Source organism: Scyliorhinus torazame, chromosome 3 (assembly GCF_047496885.1).
Source record: "Scyliorhinus torazame isolate Kashiwa2021f chromosome 3, sScyTor2.1, whole genome shotgun sequence".
Taxonomy (NCBI): domain Eukaryota; kingdom Metazoa; phylum Chordata; class Chondrichthyes; order Carcharhiniformes; family Scyliorhinidae; genus Scyliorhinus; species Scyliorhinus torazame.
In genome coordinates, this window is record NC_092709.1 from 22478477 (window position 1) to 22496830 (window position 18354).

Consider the following 18354-nt stretch of genomic DNA (forward strand, 5'->3'; position numbering starts at 1 on the left):
CTACCACTGTCCTGGCTTGAGACAATTCACACCTCTTTAACCTGGGGTTACCCCTATCTCTGGATCTGTAAAGACTTAATTACCTGCAAATGTGCACATTCAAAGCATTGTCTTGCATCTTTGAATTTGTCTATATATATGTTTCTGGAACATATCTCTTCATTCACCTGAGGAAGGAGCAGTGCTCCAAAAGCTAGTGATTTAAAACAAACCTGCTGGACTTTAACCTGATGTTGTAAGACCTCTTATTGAGTTTAGACAAATGAGAGGTGATACTGAAACAGATATGATTCTGAGGGAGTCTGACGGGGTCGGGCAAGGTGCCCAACCATCCCTTATTTTATTGAGTTGTCATGTAATTCAGCCAACTGTTCCTCATCCTGGGTTGCATGGATCCAGGGCATGGATTTTCATGTAATTTGGGCCTTTAAATCTTGCACATGCGTGGTAACTACTCTTGTCCCATTTGTGCCCACTCACAGCACAAGCAACAAACCCCCCCCCCCCCCCCCGCAAACAAACCGCAAATTGATTCTTGACAGGCTCCCATGCCACAATCCCTTATTTTGTTCTGCACAAGTTGGTCATCTTGGGGTAAATGCTGACAGCATGTTTCCTCTTGTGGGGGATCTAGCCTGGGACGATACACACTTTTAAAATAAGGTGCTTCCCATTTAAAACAAAGATGAGAATTTTCTTTGAGGATCATTAGTCTTTGTAATTCTCTTCCTCAGAGAGCAGTGGAGGCTGAGTCATCGAATATAGTCAAGGCTGAGTTGGACAGATATTTTATTGACAAGGGAGTCAAGGGTTATGGAGGACAGGCAAGAAAGCGTCGTTAAGGCCGCAGTGAGATTAGCTGTGATCCTATTGAATCACCAAGCAGATTTGATGGGCTGAGTGGCTTACTTCTATTTATTTCTTATGCTTCTGTTTCTTATGTAATATAAAAGCCCCAAACATCATAGACAATGAATTGCCCATTTGGAGAGCTGGTGCAGAAACAACAGGCCAAGTGTTCTCCTGTCCTGTAACAGTTCTGTAACATTTCATTGGCTGTAAAGCACTGCCCTGAAGGTGTGAAAGGCATTATAATAAAAACAATTTTTTCTCGCTGGTCACATCAGGCATTGGTAAACTTGGTCATTTCACAGCTGTTTCTGTAGACTGCTGGTCAACAGTCCTGGACACATCAACAACTAGAGTGCCAGCGATAGCATGAATCATTAACTCTATTGTCTTTCAAATAAGTGGTAACGCTCTCAGTTAAAAGATTGTGCGCTCGCGTTTCACTTAAGTGCATTAGTCAGGCTGTCACTTCACTGCAGTCCTGTGAGAGGGCTGCACTGTTGATAGTGCCATCTTTCAGGCGGGCATTGTACTGAGATCCTGCCTTATCCTCGGGTGGATCAATAGACTTTATAGCATGATCAATGACCAGAACACTGGGAGGATTCTCTTACTTTCAAATTTTGTCTTGCAATCTTTTATGCCCATCTAACGAGGCCTGAATTTATTGTTCTTCTGAAAGATGGCATCGCTAAGAGTGCAGCACTGAAGTGTCAGCATGGATCATGCACTCTCTCTCCAGAATTGGACTTTCTGTCACATAGCAGAATGCTTGGGAGGAAAAGGAAATTTTAGACCTATGGTTCACAAATTCCTCCATCGCTGGGGTTTTCTTCTCTCATGTTTGGGTCTTTTATCGACTAATTGATGGAGATTGATTGCCAAGATTAGGTAACAACATCCCTATCATTGTACAATATGGCTACTAGGATAGTAGAAGGCAAGCTAGATGGACTTTTGTCGAGCAATTCTACCCTATTGTGTCGCAAATGAGTGAGTGTTGGTGGGTTTTTACCAGTAACCCATGCTCACGTCCTCAACAAATGCTGTCAAGGTCCACGGTCTGTCCTCAACATTTACCTGGAGCTGTTTAACTGCAAACACAGTATTACTGGTTCCTCAACCTTTTCGGAAACTGCACTGACTCTCTGGCAGCAGATCCTGCCCGAGACTTTACACCAATGGTTCATAAGGATTCTGGTGAAGATTTTGCCGCGATGGAAAGGCGTGAGATTGGTGAACTCCTTTCTGCTTGTTAACATGGGCTTCTGTACCACGTTTGTTCATCTCACAAAGGCCTTTGATTGCGGACCTTTTGCAGTCACGAATGAAGTTAAAGTGGCTGTGTGCTAACCACAACTCACTTCAGCGTGTTTTTTTCCTTCATGCTCTTTCTTTGATGTTTTCCATGATGGTGATTCTGGCATCAAAATCGGATATCACATGGATGGGAAGCTGCTCAGTCTGAGACAACTTCAGGTAAAGACCAAGGTTCCCATGGACATACTTTGCGATTTCCTGTTTGCCGATAACTGTGTGCGAGCTGTCAGTTCAGAACTGGACGTGCAATGTCACATGGACTTGTTCTCTCATGCATGTGACCACTTTGGCCTTTCGCGCACCAAGAAAACTAAAGTAATGCACAAGCCTTCTCCAGGAAAGCCCTACCTTGATCCCAAGGCTTTTGTTTATGGCCAGAACCTGTCAGCAGTTGATAAGTTCAATCTCCTAGGCAGCACGCTCTCTTGAGCTCTATATATTTAAACAATGAGACACATGCGTGAATTACCAAAGCGAGTGGGGCCTTTGGCAGACTTTGAACATCAATCTAGTTCCCTTTTTTGCAGTAGAATCTTCTGGAGGCAGAATGGCCTTTGCAGTCACCTACACATTCTCCAGAGCCCTACCACATGCCCTGGATGATGAACATGGCCATTCTCACCTTGTAGGATGAACAAGACCTGTAACCCACTGAAGATATTTTAACACTGGCTGCAGTCAGAAATAACCACCTCTTCAAGAGTGTGTAACAATATTTTGGAGCAAGTGTAAATAAATGCTCACTTGTCTCTGGGGCATGTTTGTGAGATCGAGTTGAGATACTGAAAAATATGTAGTCAAAATTGAAATGGCAAAACCAGTATGTTTTGAGAAAGCAAGCATTTGGCTTCTTACATTTCTGGAAATTTGACATCCATTTTCCCGTGATCAGTGAAGGGCAGAAATGAATCAGGACGTGAGATGATTAAACACTCAGTGTTTGACAGACAAAATCTTTCCCTGAGTTCTACCTCCGATCTGGTGTGTAAAAACATTTTTTTTTGTACCTTGGCAGAAAACCTTGGAAAGGATACATTAGATGATGAGAAGATGACCGATCAGCAACGCCAACTACCGGAATGGATGGCATTGGAAGAAATAGAAAAAGCTGAAAAACAACAGAAGGTACACAGGAATAACTGACAATTGTTCTCCCAATTTGTGCATGTCTTCATTGTTTGAAAGATACTACTTGATCATTTTAAATTTGTTTTGAACAAAAACTCCAAGTTGTTGCATTTTACTTCCTAACCAAGTGGGCGTATTTTTAAAAACTTGATAGTAACATGTAAAAGCTGGAAATAAAGGGTAGGCAACTTTACCATGTGTTTGTACCAAGAAGATGCATTGACATGATCAGTGAGAGAAATATACTCTTCCATCCACTGTTAATAATATTGCCTTTATATCATATTTCACAAGCTTTGGGCGGCACGGTGGCGCAGTGGTTAGTACTGCAGTCTCACAGCTCCAGGGACCTGGGTTCAATTCCGGCCTCCGGTGACTGTGTGGAGCTTTTACATTCTCCCGGTGTCCCACAGTCCAAAGATGTGCAGGTTCGGTGAATTGGCTATGATCAATTGTCCTTTAGTGTCCAAAAGGTTAGGTTCGGTGGGGTTACTGAGTCAAGGGGATAGGGTGGGGGCCTGACCCAAGGTAGGGTACCCTTTTTAGTGGGTCGGTGCAGACTTGATCAGCTGAATGGCCTCTTGTCTGCACTACTGATTCTATGATTCTTAGCTTGTTGCAGGATTAAATCTTTTGAAATCTCCTTTATTATGACCCTGACTCCTAAGACCCTTCCCATAACTAGAGTCATCCCACTGAACCTATCCCAAACCCTTTCCTTTGGCTATATCTATCCTTTAATGGAGTTCCTCACAGCTGTGCACAACACTCCAGTTGCAATTAATTAATATAATTTGCAATTCACCATACACCCCTCATAGGTGCTCATGAACCATTTGGGTTTTTAATGCCAATCTGGGAGATTTGTTTTCTGGAGCCAGCCAGAAATTGAGTTTCACAACTTGGCAATGGTAGGGTTTTAACTTCTGAACTCTATTAACCCCAATGCGTTGACTGAGCTTTTGATCAGCTTTATGTACTATAGTTAGTCATGAGCTCCCAGCGATGTGATTCATCTCTTATTCACTCTTCAGCTCATTGCAAAGGAATTTTGCTTGGTCCGCATGCCTGTTTAGTTCCTTACGTTCTAGTGTGCAATGATTTTGCTCCAAATTACTTCTATTACTACTTCCTTCCCTATCGAGCTGAATGCTTTGTACCTGAGAATCTTTATTGGTAATTAAAAAAAAAAATATTTAGAATACCCAATTATTTTTTTTCCCAATTAAGGGACAATTTAGCGTGGCCAATCCACCTAACCTGCACATCTTTGGATTGTGCGGGTGAAACCCATGCAGACACGGGGAGAATGTGCAAACTCTACACGGACAGTGACCCAGGGTCGAGATTCGAATCCTGATCCTCAGTGCCCAAGGCAGCATTGCTAATCACTGTGCCACATGCCGCCCCATTTATTGGTAATATTGACTTAGTTGCTACCAAATGAATCAAGGATTCTAGTTCACCATGTCTTTGTTACACTCCTTGACACGTAGAACCAGAATCACTGTGACACAGAAGGAGCTTCTTGACTCATTGAATCTGTCAGTCTATTCCCAATAGCCCTGCAAATGTGTTTCCCTCTTACCTATTGATTTTACTTTTGAATTTATTGATAGTCTCTGCTTGGTTTGACAATTTCTCTTCTTGATTTATTTTTCTCATCACCTTATTGCAATAAACCCTCAGTACACGTTTCATAGAATCCCTACATTGCAGAAGGAGGCCATTCGGCCCATCGAGTCTGCACCAAACCTCCGAAAGAGCACCCCGCCAAGGCCCACTCCCCCGCCCTATCCCCATAATCCCACCTAACCCGTTGGACACAAGGGGCAATTTAGCATCGCCAATCCACCTAATCTGCACATCTTGGACTGTTGGGGGAAACCGGACCATCCAGAGGAAACCCACACAGCCAGGGAGAGAATGTGCAAACTCCACACAGTCACCCAAGGTCAGAATCGAACTCGGTTTCCTGGCACTGTGAGACTGCAGTGCAAACCACTGTGTGCGACCAAAAGAGAGCAGTTCCTGCAACTGCCCCTGATTTAGCCAATTCCCCAATAGCTGTATTGTGATTTTCAGAGTCTTATGCTGGGTCACATCCCTTTGCAACCATGACTCATTCTTCTAATGAGGAAACTGATACCCTTTTATCTAGCCATTTGCTACTGCTGTTTATTCGAGCTGTGGTTTGGGAGAAGAATAGGTTGCATTGGTTAACCGAGCTTGAAGTATAAAATCAACTTGCACTCTTTCCTTTTGGCAATTTGCTGCCCAGTTATGGCAGCTGTGTAGTATTTATTGTTTAGGGAGTCACAGTAGGGAGCCTGCTCTGTGAGACAGTGGATTAGTATGTGATGGCACGGTCGCAAGTGGTTAGCCCTGCTCCCTCACAGCGCCAGGGACCGGGCTTCAATTCTGGCCTTGGGTCACTGTGTGGGTTTCCTCCGGGTGCTCTGGTTTCCTTCCACAGTCTAAAGATGTGCGAGTTAGGTGGATTAGCTGGGATAAATTGCCGCTTAGTGTCCAGGAATGTGCAGGTTAGGTAATGGGCTTACATGGTTAGAGTGGGGTCGACATGGGTAGAGTGCTCATTCAATGGGTTGGTGCAGTCACGATAGACCGAAAGGCGTCCTTTGCACTGTGGGGATTCTATGATTCAAACTCCACACTACAACGTACCACTTCATTGAATGGCATGACAAGTAGTTGTCCATTTAAACACACGAGCATACGAACAAGGAGTGGGCGTAAGCTATTCAACCCATCGAGCTTGCTCCGCCATTTAATAAGAGCATGGCTGATTTGATAGTAACCTCTAATCTTCTTCCTGCCGTCCCCGATATCCTAACACCCCTTTCTTATCAAGAATCTATCTACCTCTGTCTTAAAAAACTTCATTGCATTGTTAATGAAAGCCTACTTGTGACACCAATAAAGATTATTATTAAATATATTCAAAGATTCTGCTTCCACCACCTTTTCAGGAAGAGTTCCAAAGTCTCATGATCCTCTGACTGAAAATATTTTGCCCCACCTTCATTTTAAATGGGAAATCCCTTGTTTTTAATGAGTGATCCCTAGTTCTAGATTCTCCCACAAGAGAAAACACCCTCTCCACATCTGCCCTGTCAAGACCCCTCAGGATCTTATATGTCTCAATAAAGTCGCAACTCACTCTTCTAAACTCCAGTGGACACAAGTCGAGCCTGTCCAAACTTTCCTCATAAGACAACACACCTATTCCACGTATTCGTCTGGTAAATGTTCTCTGAACTCCTTCCTTAAGTAAGGTGACCAATACTGTACACAGTACTCCAAATGTGGTCTCACTCATGCCCCATATAAATGAAACTCCCTACTTTTGTATTCAATTCCCCTCTATAACATATTAGCTTTCCTAAATACATGCTGAACCTGCACTCTAGAGGGGGAAAAACAGGTATTTCTTCTTTTCAAGGTTCTTTGTATCAAGAAAAATGCTTTGGAGGACAGACTTCCCTTCCTAGAATTTCCTGGATCCATTATCTGCAGTTATGAAGCCAATGACTGTTCTTTCCTATCGGAAGATCTAAGGTAAGAGTTCTGAAAGTGAGTTATATTTTGTCTCTGTCCATAAATTGAATGCCCTTATATTTCTTGTATGTTGATTTGGATGAAGCACAGTGGCTGGTGCTTAAATTGTCTCTTAGTTGTTATTTCCAAGGCTTGATTCATGAAGAGTTGCTCACTGTCATTAGTCATCCTGCTATCATATTCCTGAAAGGTGCTCGTGAACCATTTGGGTTTTTAATGCCAAGAGTTGCTCACTCTCATGAACCAGTGATATCAATCTTGACCCTGCGGAGAGGTATCAGTCAAAAATTGACTCTCTTCTCCCAGAGCATGGAAGAAAATCATAGGTGCTGTCATCATTTCTAATTGTTGTCTTGGGTGAGTGGCACTGGTGCAGGTGTGGGATCAGGTATTTTGTGAAAAATCTGGTGGAAACCAGGAAAGAATAACAGATCAGTGGGCAAAATAATTGTGCAACACGCTCCTTGGTTCTCTCTCCACCCCCCAAAAAAAAGGCAAATCTTTTACCTATAGAAGAAGCCTGGGTGTTAATCTTTTATTTCTTGCACTGTGAGAATTGTAATAAAAATTGAATCATATATATGTGAATGTTTGGTTTTTTTTCTAACAGTTTTTATTTTCACAGAATTGGTCCTAGGGATCGACTTCTCTCTTGCATTTTAATTTCAGATTTTTAATATTTACAGATTATAAATGCCAGCCCTTTTTTTGAATGAAGTATAATTTCTGTTTTGTTTCAGGTCTTCTATTCCAAAGGAATCAGCCATTGGGTTTGACATAGAGTGGCCTCCGACATATATAAAAGGAAAGGTTGGAAAAGTCGCACTTGTTCAGCTGTGTGCCTCTGAGAACAAGTGCTACCTGTTCCACATCTCTTCCATGACAGGTTAGAGCTTGATGTGTTTTTATTATTCATTTTTCTCCCTTTCTCTCACGTGGGTGGGTGCTGGCAACCCGTTTGTATCTCACAGAAGTAACTATTCTTCTTGTATAAACTGGGTGAAGAGTGCTAACAAACTGTTTAGTGACTGAGTCCAATTCCATCTCCAACGGACATCCACACACTTGCAGGTCCTAGCATGGCTTGCAGGAGGAAGGAGGTTTATAAATTTCAGTGTGACAAAAGCTCATCAAACCTAATCCATCTAGTCTGTATCTAGTCTGGGGCGGCATGGTAGCACAGTGGTTAGCACTGTTGCTTCACAGCTCTAGGGTCCCAGGTTTGATTCCCGGCTTGTGTCACTGTCTGTGCGGAGTCTGCACGTTCTCCCCGAGTGTGCGTGGGTTTCCTCCGGATGCTCCGGTTTCCTCGCACAGTCCAAAGATGTGCAGGTTAGGTGGATTGGCCATGCTAAATTGCCCTTAGTGTCCAAAAAAAGGCGATGTGGGGTTACGGGGACAGGGTGAAGGTGTGGGTTTAAGTGGGGTGCTCTTTCTAAGGGCCAGTGCAGACTCGATGGGCCAAATGGCCTCCTTCTGCACTGTAAATTCTATGATCTACATACAGCCCTCACCACTTATACACTCCAACACAACTATTCCAGTGCTCCCTGGCCGACCTCTGTCCATGTGATGCAATTTGGAAGGTTAAAACTGCTGTATAAATGTAAGTTGCTGCTTGACCATGAGCCAGGATGTACCAATCTCCATCCATCTCCAGATACAATATTCTCCGTGATCCTGTTCCAATTGTCAGAGACAGTAAATGTCACGGCAGCGAATTCAATGTTGATAAGTAAATGTAGCCCTCATTCTGTTGGGAGGGTCACATAGTCAGCTTCAGAGAACACTAATTTGAGAATTCGTGTTCGAGAACACACATTTGGAAGAACACAAAGTATAGATTAGCGACTCCCACATGGTCGGTTTGAGATATTGGCTGCTATTAAATGAGGTAGTTGCTGATTAGGGGTACATCAGCGGGTCAATCTGAACTGTTCCAATGCACATCCATCGCAAATGCAGCCTCATCAGAGGGTTGACTGCAAGTTGCTTGCTTGCGGTATTGAACTAGGAATCACATGGATTTGGAGAACCAAGAGGATGAGAAATACAATTTTTTGAAACTTAAATCTCAATGAATGATGGAGTAGCAAAAGATTTGGAAAATTAAACATTTTCCCGGCCAGAGGTTCTCAACCTTTTTGCTTCTGAGGCCTCCCTCCCAAGTTGAAAGTTCCAAGCACTCTTTGTAAAGTAGCACAAGTAGTTTTTTTAAGCGAGTTCCTCCTATCATGTAAAACCAGCAACAAATTTGTGCCCAACAGTAAGGTAGCTGGATCATCCTATATGTTACACGTGCATTAGGCTCAATTCCCAATATAAACAGTCATGGCTGCCCACTCTTCATATGAGTGATTCAGCATTGAGGTCAACCTCAGATTGTAACCTCTTTCCCATTTTGTTTAATTTCCCTCTGCAGGATTCGGTTTTACTCTTTTATCATTGCTTTTGGACAGCTGTTCGCCATCCTGTTACTCACACCTCCTCTCGATAAATCTTTTGTTTATTCTCCCAATACCACTCCCTGTGACCCTGTACCACCAACTCTTGTGTCATTTTAGCACTCCTGCCTTCCATCCTATTAGAGACCTTCCTTTTTATTCTTTGTCCACCCTCCACCCCTTTCACTCACTGAGAACTTATTACATTTCTCACTTTCCCCAGTTTTTACAAAGATTTATTGATCTGAAGCATTAACTCTGTGCCTCCATAGATGCTGCGAAACCTGCTGAGCATTCCCATCATTTTCTTTTCTTTTTTTAATTCCACTGATCCGCTGCTCTACTTCCCAAATTTAAACATGGTGGCAGGAGTGTGTATGCCACACGGCCTGCTGAGAAAATAATCTGCTGCCAATTCTCACTCATGGATTGTGGAGGAGCAGGGCCAAGATCTTGTTCCTCTCCTCCAACATCAGCAAGTGGTATCATTCTGCACCGTAACAATGTGATTAGTGCAATGAATTAAACCTATTTTTGGGGGAAATGGGTAAAAGAAACATATAGCTGATTTTGAGTTCTTATTCTTGATACCAAACAGGGTACCACTGTCGTCAGTAGTAATCATTCTTGCTCATTTTATTATGTTGACTCTGCTTGCAGAATGGGACTTTTAAAAAGGTTTTGTTCCTGAAAGATGGTAGAACCCTTGAAAACCTCATGTGGGCCCCAAGGGGATCATGCAACCCTGGTTGAGCACTGCTCTCCTGCGCAATATTTTGCCATCTACCAGAGGAGTTGAATCGGTATTGATGATCCAAATTTGGTTTTAGGATTTCCAAGTGGACTCAAAAGGTTATTGGAAGATGAGACAGTTAAAAAAGTTGGTGTTGGAGTTGACGGAGACCATTGGAAACTGATGAGGGATTATGACGTTAAACTGAGAGGCTTTGTGGAACTAACAGATGTGGCTAATCAAAAGGTAAAACCTTATTGATTTTGTATTTACTGTGGGCTGAAATGCCACCGATTCAAGATCTGGAATTTTGAAACCTTTGTGAGTAGAGATAGTTAATTTAATCAACTGTAAGCTAGGAAGACCTTTTTAAGAAAGTTATTGAAGTATTTTTCAGATTTTACTGTAGAAACCAATGATATTTGATTAACAGTAACAGATCCAGATTATTAAATAGGCACTTCACACTGTATTCATTTGGGCCAGTGTTAAGCACCCCAACTTTCCTCTCTCGCCAGAAAGTCCTGATTCTTCTAATTAACTCTGTTTCCAAGTTTCACTTTTGCTGACCTGCTAACATGCCACTACCAATTCGTGCCTGCCTTTAATCACAGGGACGTTGTCGGCTAAACTGGTTCCTTTTAGTTGTGCCATCACTGCAACAACAAACTTTAAAAAGAAAGATCTTGAAATTATGTTCATATCTTCAGGACCTTCTGAAGTGCTTCGAAGCCCATGAATTATTTTTGAAATGCAGTCACTGTTGGATAGGAAGCCAATTTTGTACACAGCAAAGACCTGATAAATAATTAGATAAATCATCGCTTTATTTTGTGTGGTATTGGATTGAGAGTTACATGTTGTCAGAACACCAGGCAAACTCCACTGCTCTTGCTGTAATTGTGACTTGGGATCTTTTACAGGCAGAAGGTTTAACATTTAATTTGAACGATCCCACCTTTGGCAATATAACACATTCTCCACTGTGGTATGTTACACGTAACTCGGAGTCTGTTACTGTGGCAATAGATACTTTTACTTCCACCGAGCCAATGTTGACGCATTTATATAGCACCTTTTGACAGGGTAGATACAGGGAGGGTGTTTCCACATGCGATAGAGACTAGAACTAAGGGATACGGTTTAAGAATAAGAGGTCAAGTCGCCCTTTTGAGACTGAGATGAGGCAAAATCTTTTTTTCTCAGAGGATCATTAGTCTGGAATTCAGTTGCCCAGAAACCAGTGGAGGCTGGGTCATTGGATTTATTCAAGGTGGAACTAGGCAGAATTTTGATAGACAACGGAGTCGAAGGTTATGGGTGGAAGTTGGAAAGTAGAGTTGAGACTGAAAGAGTACAGCTCCAAAATCTGAAGAAGATGCAACGAGAACAATGATAGTGGGTATCACTGAGTCATAGAGCGCGATTCTCCTGGAAAATGACTAAATGTCGTTTGGGGTGGGAATCGCAGAGTGATTTCCGCTGTGTATATGGGCGTGATCCAGTTTCAATTCACTCACACTTCGTCATTTTTTGGAGGTTAGGAAGATTCTCACTGAAATATCCCACACTTAGAATTTTTTCTGGAGTGGGGAACTAAAGACGCTGGGAAGGCCGGCCCAAAATCAAGTGTGCATTCCCCGCTACGGGGTAGCTGAGGGCACCCACCTTGAAGGCCTCAACCCCATTCAGACAACACCCACCCACCCCTATGTGCCTGCTTCAGGCCCCCAGCCACCCCCCCTCATCTCCCCATCATCCCCTCCTTTCACCCACCCCCTACACCCCCCTATTCATATCCCCCCTTCATCCCCCCCTAGATCCCCACCCCCCTAGACCCCCCCCCCCCCCCCCTAGATCCCCCCCCTTCATCCCCCCCCTTCATAAGAACATAAGAACTAGGAGCAGGAGTAGGCCATCTGGCCCGTTGAGCCTGCTCCACCATTCAATGAGATCATGGCTGATCTTTTGTGGACTCAGCTCCACTTTCCGGCCCGAACACCCTCACCCTTAATCCCTTTATTCTTCAAAAAACTACCTATCTTTATCTTAAAAACATTTAATGAAGGAGCCTCTACTGCTTCACTGGGCAAGGAATTCCATAGATTCACAACCCTTTGGGTGAAGAAGTTCCTCCTAAACTCAGTCCTAAATCTACTTCCCCTTTTTTTGAGGCTATGCCCCCTAGTTCTGCTTTCACCCGCCAGTGGAAACAACCTGCCCGCATCTATCCTATCTATTCCCTTCATAATTTTATATGTTTCTATAAGATCCCCCCTCATCCTTCTAAATTCCAGCGAGTACAGTCCCAGTCTACTCAACCTCTCCTCAATCTCCTCTGCACACCCTCCAGTGCCAGTACGTCCTTTCTCAAGTAAGGAGACCAAAACTGAACACAATACTCCAGGTGTGGCCTCACTAACACCTTATACAATTGCAGCATAACCTCCCTAATCTTAAACTCCATGCCTCTAGCAATGAAGGACAAAATTCCATTTGCCTTCTTAATCACCTGTTGCACCTGTAAACCAACTTTTTGCGACTCATGCACTAGGACACCCAGGTCCCTCTGCACAGCAGCATGTTTTAATATTATATCGTTTAAATAATAATCCCTTTTGCTGTTATTCTTACCAAAATGGATAACCTCACATTTGTCAACATTGTATTCCATCTGCCAGACCCTAGCCCATTCACTTTGCCTATCCAAATAGGCTATCATACCCCCCTTCATACCCCCCTTCAAAGAACAAAGAACAAAGAAATGTACAGCACAGGAACAGGCCCTTCGGCCCTCCAAGCCCGTGGGTCCGTATTCCTCTATTCCCATCCTATTCATGTATTTGTCAAGATGCCCCTTAAATGTCACTATCGTCCCTGCTTCCACCACCTCCTCCGGTAGCGAGTTCCAGGCACCCACTACCCTCTGCGTAAAAAACTTGCCTCGTACATCTACTCTAAACCTTGCTCCTCTCACTTTAAACCTATGCCCCCTAGTAATTGACCCCTCTACCCTGGGGAAAAGCCTCTGACTATCCACTCTGTCTATGCCCCTCATAATTTTATATACCTCTATCAGATCTCCCCTCAACCTCCTTCGTTCCAGTGAGAACAAACCGAGTTTATTCAACCGCTCCTCATAGCTAATGCCCTCCATACCAGGCAACATTCTGGTAAATCTCTTCTGCACCCTCTCTAAAGCCTCCACATCCTTCTGGTAGTGTGGCGACCAGAATTGAACACTATACTCCAAGTGTGGCCTAACTAAGGTTCTATACAGCTGCAACGTGACTTGCCAATTCTTATACCCTTCATCTCCCCCTTCATACCCCCTTCATCTCCCTCTTCATCTCCCTCTTCATACCCCCCTTCATACCCCCCTTCATACCCCCCTTCATACCCCCCTTCATACCCCCCTTCATACCCCCCTTCATACCCCCCTTCATACCCCCCTTCATACCCCCCTTCATACCCCCCTTCATACCCCCCTTCATACCCCCCTTCATACCCCCCTTCATACCCCCCTTCATACCCCCCTTCATACCCCCCTTCATACCCCCTTCATACCCCCCTTCATACCCCCCTTCATACCCCTGTTCATACCCCCCTTCATACCCCCCTTCATACCCCCCTTCATACCCCCCTTCATACCCCCTTCATACCCCCTTCATACCCCCTTCATACCCCCTTCATACCCCCTTCATACCCCCTTCATACCCCCTTCATACCCCCTTCATACCCCCTTCATACCCCCTTCATACCCCCTTCATACCCCCTTCATACCCCCTTCATACCCCCTTCATACCCCCTTCATACCCCCTTCATACCCCCTTCATACCCCCTTCATACCCCCTTCATACCCCCTTCATACCCCCTTCATACCCCCTTCATACCCCCTTCATACCCCCTTCATACCCCCTTCATACCCCCCTTCATACCCCCCTTCATACCCCCCTTCATACCCCCCTTCATACCCCCCTTCATACCCCCTTCATTCCCCCCTTCATTCCCCCCTTCATTCCCCCTTCATTCCCCCCTTCATTCCCCCCTTCATTCCCCCCTTCATTCCCCCCTTCATTCCCCCCTTCATTCCCCCCTTCATCTCCCCCTTCATCTCCCCCTTCATCAATTTATCATGGCCAATCCACCTGACCTGCACATCTTTGGACTGAGAGAGGAAACCGGAGCACCCGGAGGAAACTCATGCTGACATGGGGAGAACGGGCAGACTCCGCACAGACACTGACCCAGTGGGGAATCGAACCTGGAACCCTGACACAGTGAAGCCACAGTGCTAGCCACTTGTGCTCAGTGCTGCCCTTAATACCCCTTAATACCACCTTCACCCCCCCCTTCATACCCTCGTCCATCCCCCCTTCATATCCCCTTCATACCCCCTTCATACCCCCTTCAGACCCCCCTTCAGACCCCCCTTCAGACCCCCCTTCGTACCCCCCTTCGTACCCCCCTTCGTACCCCCCTTCGTACCCCCCTTCGTACCCCCTTCGTACCCCCTTCGTACCCCCTTCGTACCCCCTTCGTACCCCCCTTCGTACCCCACTTCGTACCCCCCTTCGTACCCCCCTTCGTACCCCCCTTCGTACCCCCTTCGTACCCCCTTCGTACCCCCCTTCGTACCCCCCTTCGTACCCCCCTTCGTACCCCCCTTCGTACCCCCCTTCGTACCCCCCTTCGTACCCCCCTTCGTACCCCCCTTCGTACCCCCCTTTGTACCCCCCTTTGTACCCCCTTCGTACCCCCCTTCATACCCCCCTTCATAACCCCCACCCTACACACACCCCACCATTCACGCTTCATGCCCTCCAACCTTCGCGCCCCCACCCTTCGCGCCCCCACCCTTCGCGCCCCCACCCTTCGCGCCCCCACCCTTCGCGCCCCCACCCTTCACGCCCCCACCCTTCACGCCCCCACCCTTCACGCCCCCACCCTTCACGCCCCCACCCTTCACGCCCCCACCCTTCACGCCCCCACCCTTCACGCCCCCACCCTTCTCGCCCCCACCCTTCTCGCCCCCACCCTTCTCGCCCCCACCCTTCTCGCCCCCACCCTTCTCGCCCCCACCCTTCTCGCCCCCACCCTTCTCGCCCCCACCCTTCTCGCCCCCACCCTTCTCGCCCCCACCCTTCTCGCCCCCACCCTTCTCGCCCCCACCCTTCTCGCCCCCACCCTTCTCGCCCCCACCCTTCTCGCCCCCACCCTTCTCGCCCCCACCCTTCTCGCCCCCACCCTTCTCGCCCCCACCCTTCTCGCCCCCACCCTTCTCGCCCCCACCCTTCTCGCCCCCACCCTTCTCGCCCCCACCCTTCTCGCCCCCACCCTTCTCGCCCCCACCCTTCTCGCCCCCACCCTTCTCGCCCCCACCCTTCTCGCCCCCACCCTTCTCGCCCCCACCCTTCTCGCCCCCACCCTTCTCGCCCCCACCCTTCTCGCCCCCACCCTTCTCGCCCCCACCCTTCTCGCCCCCACCCTTCTCGCCCCCACCCTTCTCGCCCCCACCCTTCTCGCCCCCACCCTTCTCGCCCCCACCCTTCTCGCCCCCACCCTTCTCGCCCCCACCCTTCTCGCCCCCACCCTTCTCGCCCCCACCCTTCTCGCCCCCACCCTTCTCGCCCCCACCCTTCTCGCCCCCACCCTTCTCGCCCCCACCCTTCTCGCCCCCACCCTTCTCGCCCCCACCCTTCTCGCCCCCACCCTTCTCGCCCCCACCCTTCTCGCCCCCACCCTTCTCGCCCCCACCCTTCTCGCCCCCACCCTTCTCGCCCCCACCCTTCTCGCCCCCACCCTTCTCGCCCCCACCCTTCTCGCCCCCACCCTTCTCGCCCCCACCCTTCTCGCCCCCACCCTTCTCGCCCCCACCCTTCTCGCCCCCACCCTTCTCGCCCCCACCCTTCTCGCCCCCACCCTTCTCGCCCCCACCCTTCTCGCCCCCACCCTTCTCGCCCCCACCCTTCTCGCCCCCACCCTTCTCGCCCCCACCCTTCTCGCCCCCACCCTTCTCGCCCCCACCCTTCTCGCCCCCACCCTTCTCGCCCCCACCCTTCTCGCCCCCACCCTTCTCGCCCCCACCCTTCTCGCCCCCACCCTTCACGCCTCCCACCCTTCACGCCTCCCACCCTTCACGCCTCCCACCCTTCACGCCTCCCACCCTTCACGGGCCCCACCCTTCACGTCCCCCACCCTTCACGTCCCCCACCCTTCCAGCCCCCCATCCTTCAAGCCCCTCACACTTCGTACTCCCTCACCCTTCGTACCCCCTCACCCTTCGTACCCTTTCACACTACGTACTCCCTCACCCTTCGTACCCCCTCACGCTTCGTAACCCCCCACTCTTCGTATCCCCCACCCTTTGTATCCACCTGCCTTCGTAACCTCCCATTCTTCGTAACCTTCCGCTCTTCATATCCCCCGCCCTCCGTGCCCCCGCTCTCCGTGCCCTCCGTGCCCCCTGCCTTCCGTGCCCCCTGCCTTCCGTGCCCCCTGCCTTCCGTGCCCCCTGCCTTCCGTGCCCCCTGCCTTCCGTGCCCCCTGCCTTCCGTGCCCCCTGCCTTCCGTGCCCCCTGCCTTCCGTGCCCCCTGCCTTCCGTGCCCCCTGCCTTCCGTGCCCCCTGCCTTCCGTGCCCCCTGCCTTCCGTGCCCCCTGCCTTCCGTGCCCCCTGCCTTCCGTGCCCCCTGCCTTCCGTGCCCCCTGCCTTCCGTGCCCCCTGCCTTCCGTGCCCCCTGCCTTCCGTGCCCCCTGCCCTCCGTGCCCCCTGCCCTCTGTGCCCCCTGCCCTCTGTGCCCCCTGCCCTCTGTGCCCCCTGCCCTCTGTGCCCCCTGCCCTCTGTGCCCCCTGCCCTCTGTGCCCCCTGCCCTCTGTGCCCCCTGCCCTCTGTGCCCCCTGCCCTCTGTGCCCCCTGCCCTCTGTGCCCCCTGCCCTCTGTGCCCCCTGCCCTCCGTGCCCCCTGCCCTCCGTGCCCCCTGCCCTCCGTGCCCCCTGCCCTCCGTGCCCCCTGCCCTCCGTGCCCCCCGCCCTCCGCGCCCCCCGCCCTCCGCGCCCCCCGCGCCCCCCGCCCCCCCCGCCCCCCGCCCTCCGCGCCCTCCGCGCCCTCCGCCCTCCGCGACCCCTGCCCCCCGCCCTCCGCGCCCCCCGCCCTCCGCCCCCCCGCCCTCCCGCCCTCCGCGACCCCCGCCCTCCCTGCCCCCCGCCCTCCCTACCCCCGCCCTTCGTACACCCCGCCCTCCGTACCCCCCCCGCCCCCTCTGTACACCCCACCCTTTGTAACCCCAAACTTTCGACCGTGCCGCCCGTTGCCTGTCCTGCCCGCCGCCTCTCACCCTTGGGGGGTCCCCCACATTTTGCCCCCTGTCAACGTGGCACTACCTATGTGCCAGTATGCACTGCCCTGTTCTGTCCCCGACCACCTGTGGGCTCCATTGGCCTCTGGACCCTCAGATTGGTCATCACGTCTGGTCTCCGTTGTTGGAGTTTAAATATGTTGATCTGGATCACATCCAGCAAGGACATGATTCAGATTGTGTCGGACGCTGCGGGTCGGGAGCATCATGATTGGTTTGACGGCAAGCATGAACCCCGCTTAGGGGCTCTCCCGCTATTCACTGGGAATAGGGCGGATTGGTGCCAGTTGCAATGCTGCTGGAAAATTGTGCCAATGGTAGCTAAAATTCCAGGTTAGGTTAGGCTATAGTTGGAGTACTGTGTGGAGTTCTGGTCTCCACACTATAGGGAGGATGTGATTGCATTGGAAAGGTTGCAGAGGAGATTAATCACGATGTTGCCTGTGCTGGAGCATTTCAACTATGAAGAGAGGCTGGCTAGGCTGGGATTGTTCTCCTAGGAGCACAGAAGGCCGAGGAGGGTCCTCTCTTAGTTGAGGGATCGATAACCAGGAGGCATAGATTTCAGGTAAGGGACAGGGGATTTAGAGAGGATTTGAGGAAAAACCTTTTCACCCAGAGGGTAGTGGGAATCTGGAATTCACTGCCTGAAAGGATGATCGAGGCGGGAACCCTCACAACATTCAAGAAGCATTTCGATGAATACTTGAAATGCCATAGTGTGCAAGACTACGGATCAATTGCTAGAAAATGGGATTAGAGTAGAGAGGTGCTTGATGGCTGGCACAGACAGGATGGGCCGAAGGGTCTATATCTGTGGTGTAAAACTCTATGATTTACGACCACAACCAGATCGGCCACTATCTTATTGATTGGTGGAACAGGCTCAAAGGACTGAACGACCTCCTGCTCCTGATTCCTATCTTCCTATAAACCAGCTGAGAG

The 18354-nt window shown here is 49.1% G+C and overlaps 1 protein-coding gene across 4 annotated transcripts in view; it reads left to right on the forward strand.

Moving 5' to 3' along the window:
* The window catches only part of wrn (WRN RecQ like helicase), a 146088-nt gene that overhangs the window by 716 nt on the left and 127018 nt on the right, over window positions 1-18354 (forward strand). For 3 of the 4 annotated variants that reach the window (XM_072495402.1, XM_072495404.1, XM_072495401.1), the window contains exons 2-5: window positions 3185-3294; window positions 6761-6876; window positions 7617-7762; window positions 10151-10299. In XM_072495402.1, the coding sequence (XP_072351503.1) occupies window positions 3220-3294; window positions 6761-6876; window positions 7617-7762; window positions 10151-10299 (486 nt within the window). In that variant the 5' untranslated portion in view covers window positions 3185-3219. Of the gene's footprint in view, window positions 1-682; window positions 2329-3184; window positions 3295-6760; window positions 6877-7616; window positions 7763-10150; window positions 10300-18354 lie in introns of those variants that run through there. The other variant, XM_072495403.1, reaches the window with a different exon arrangement.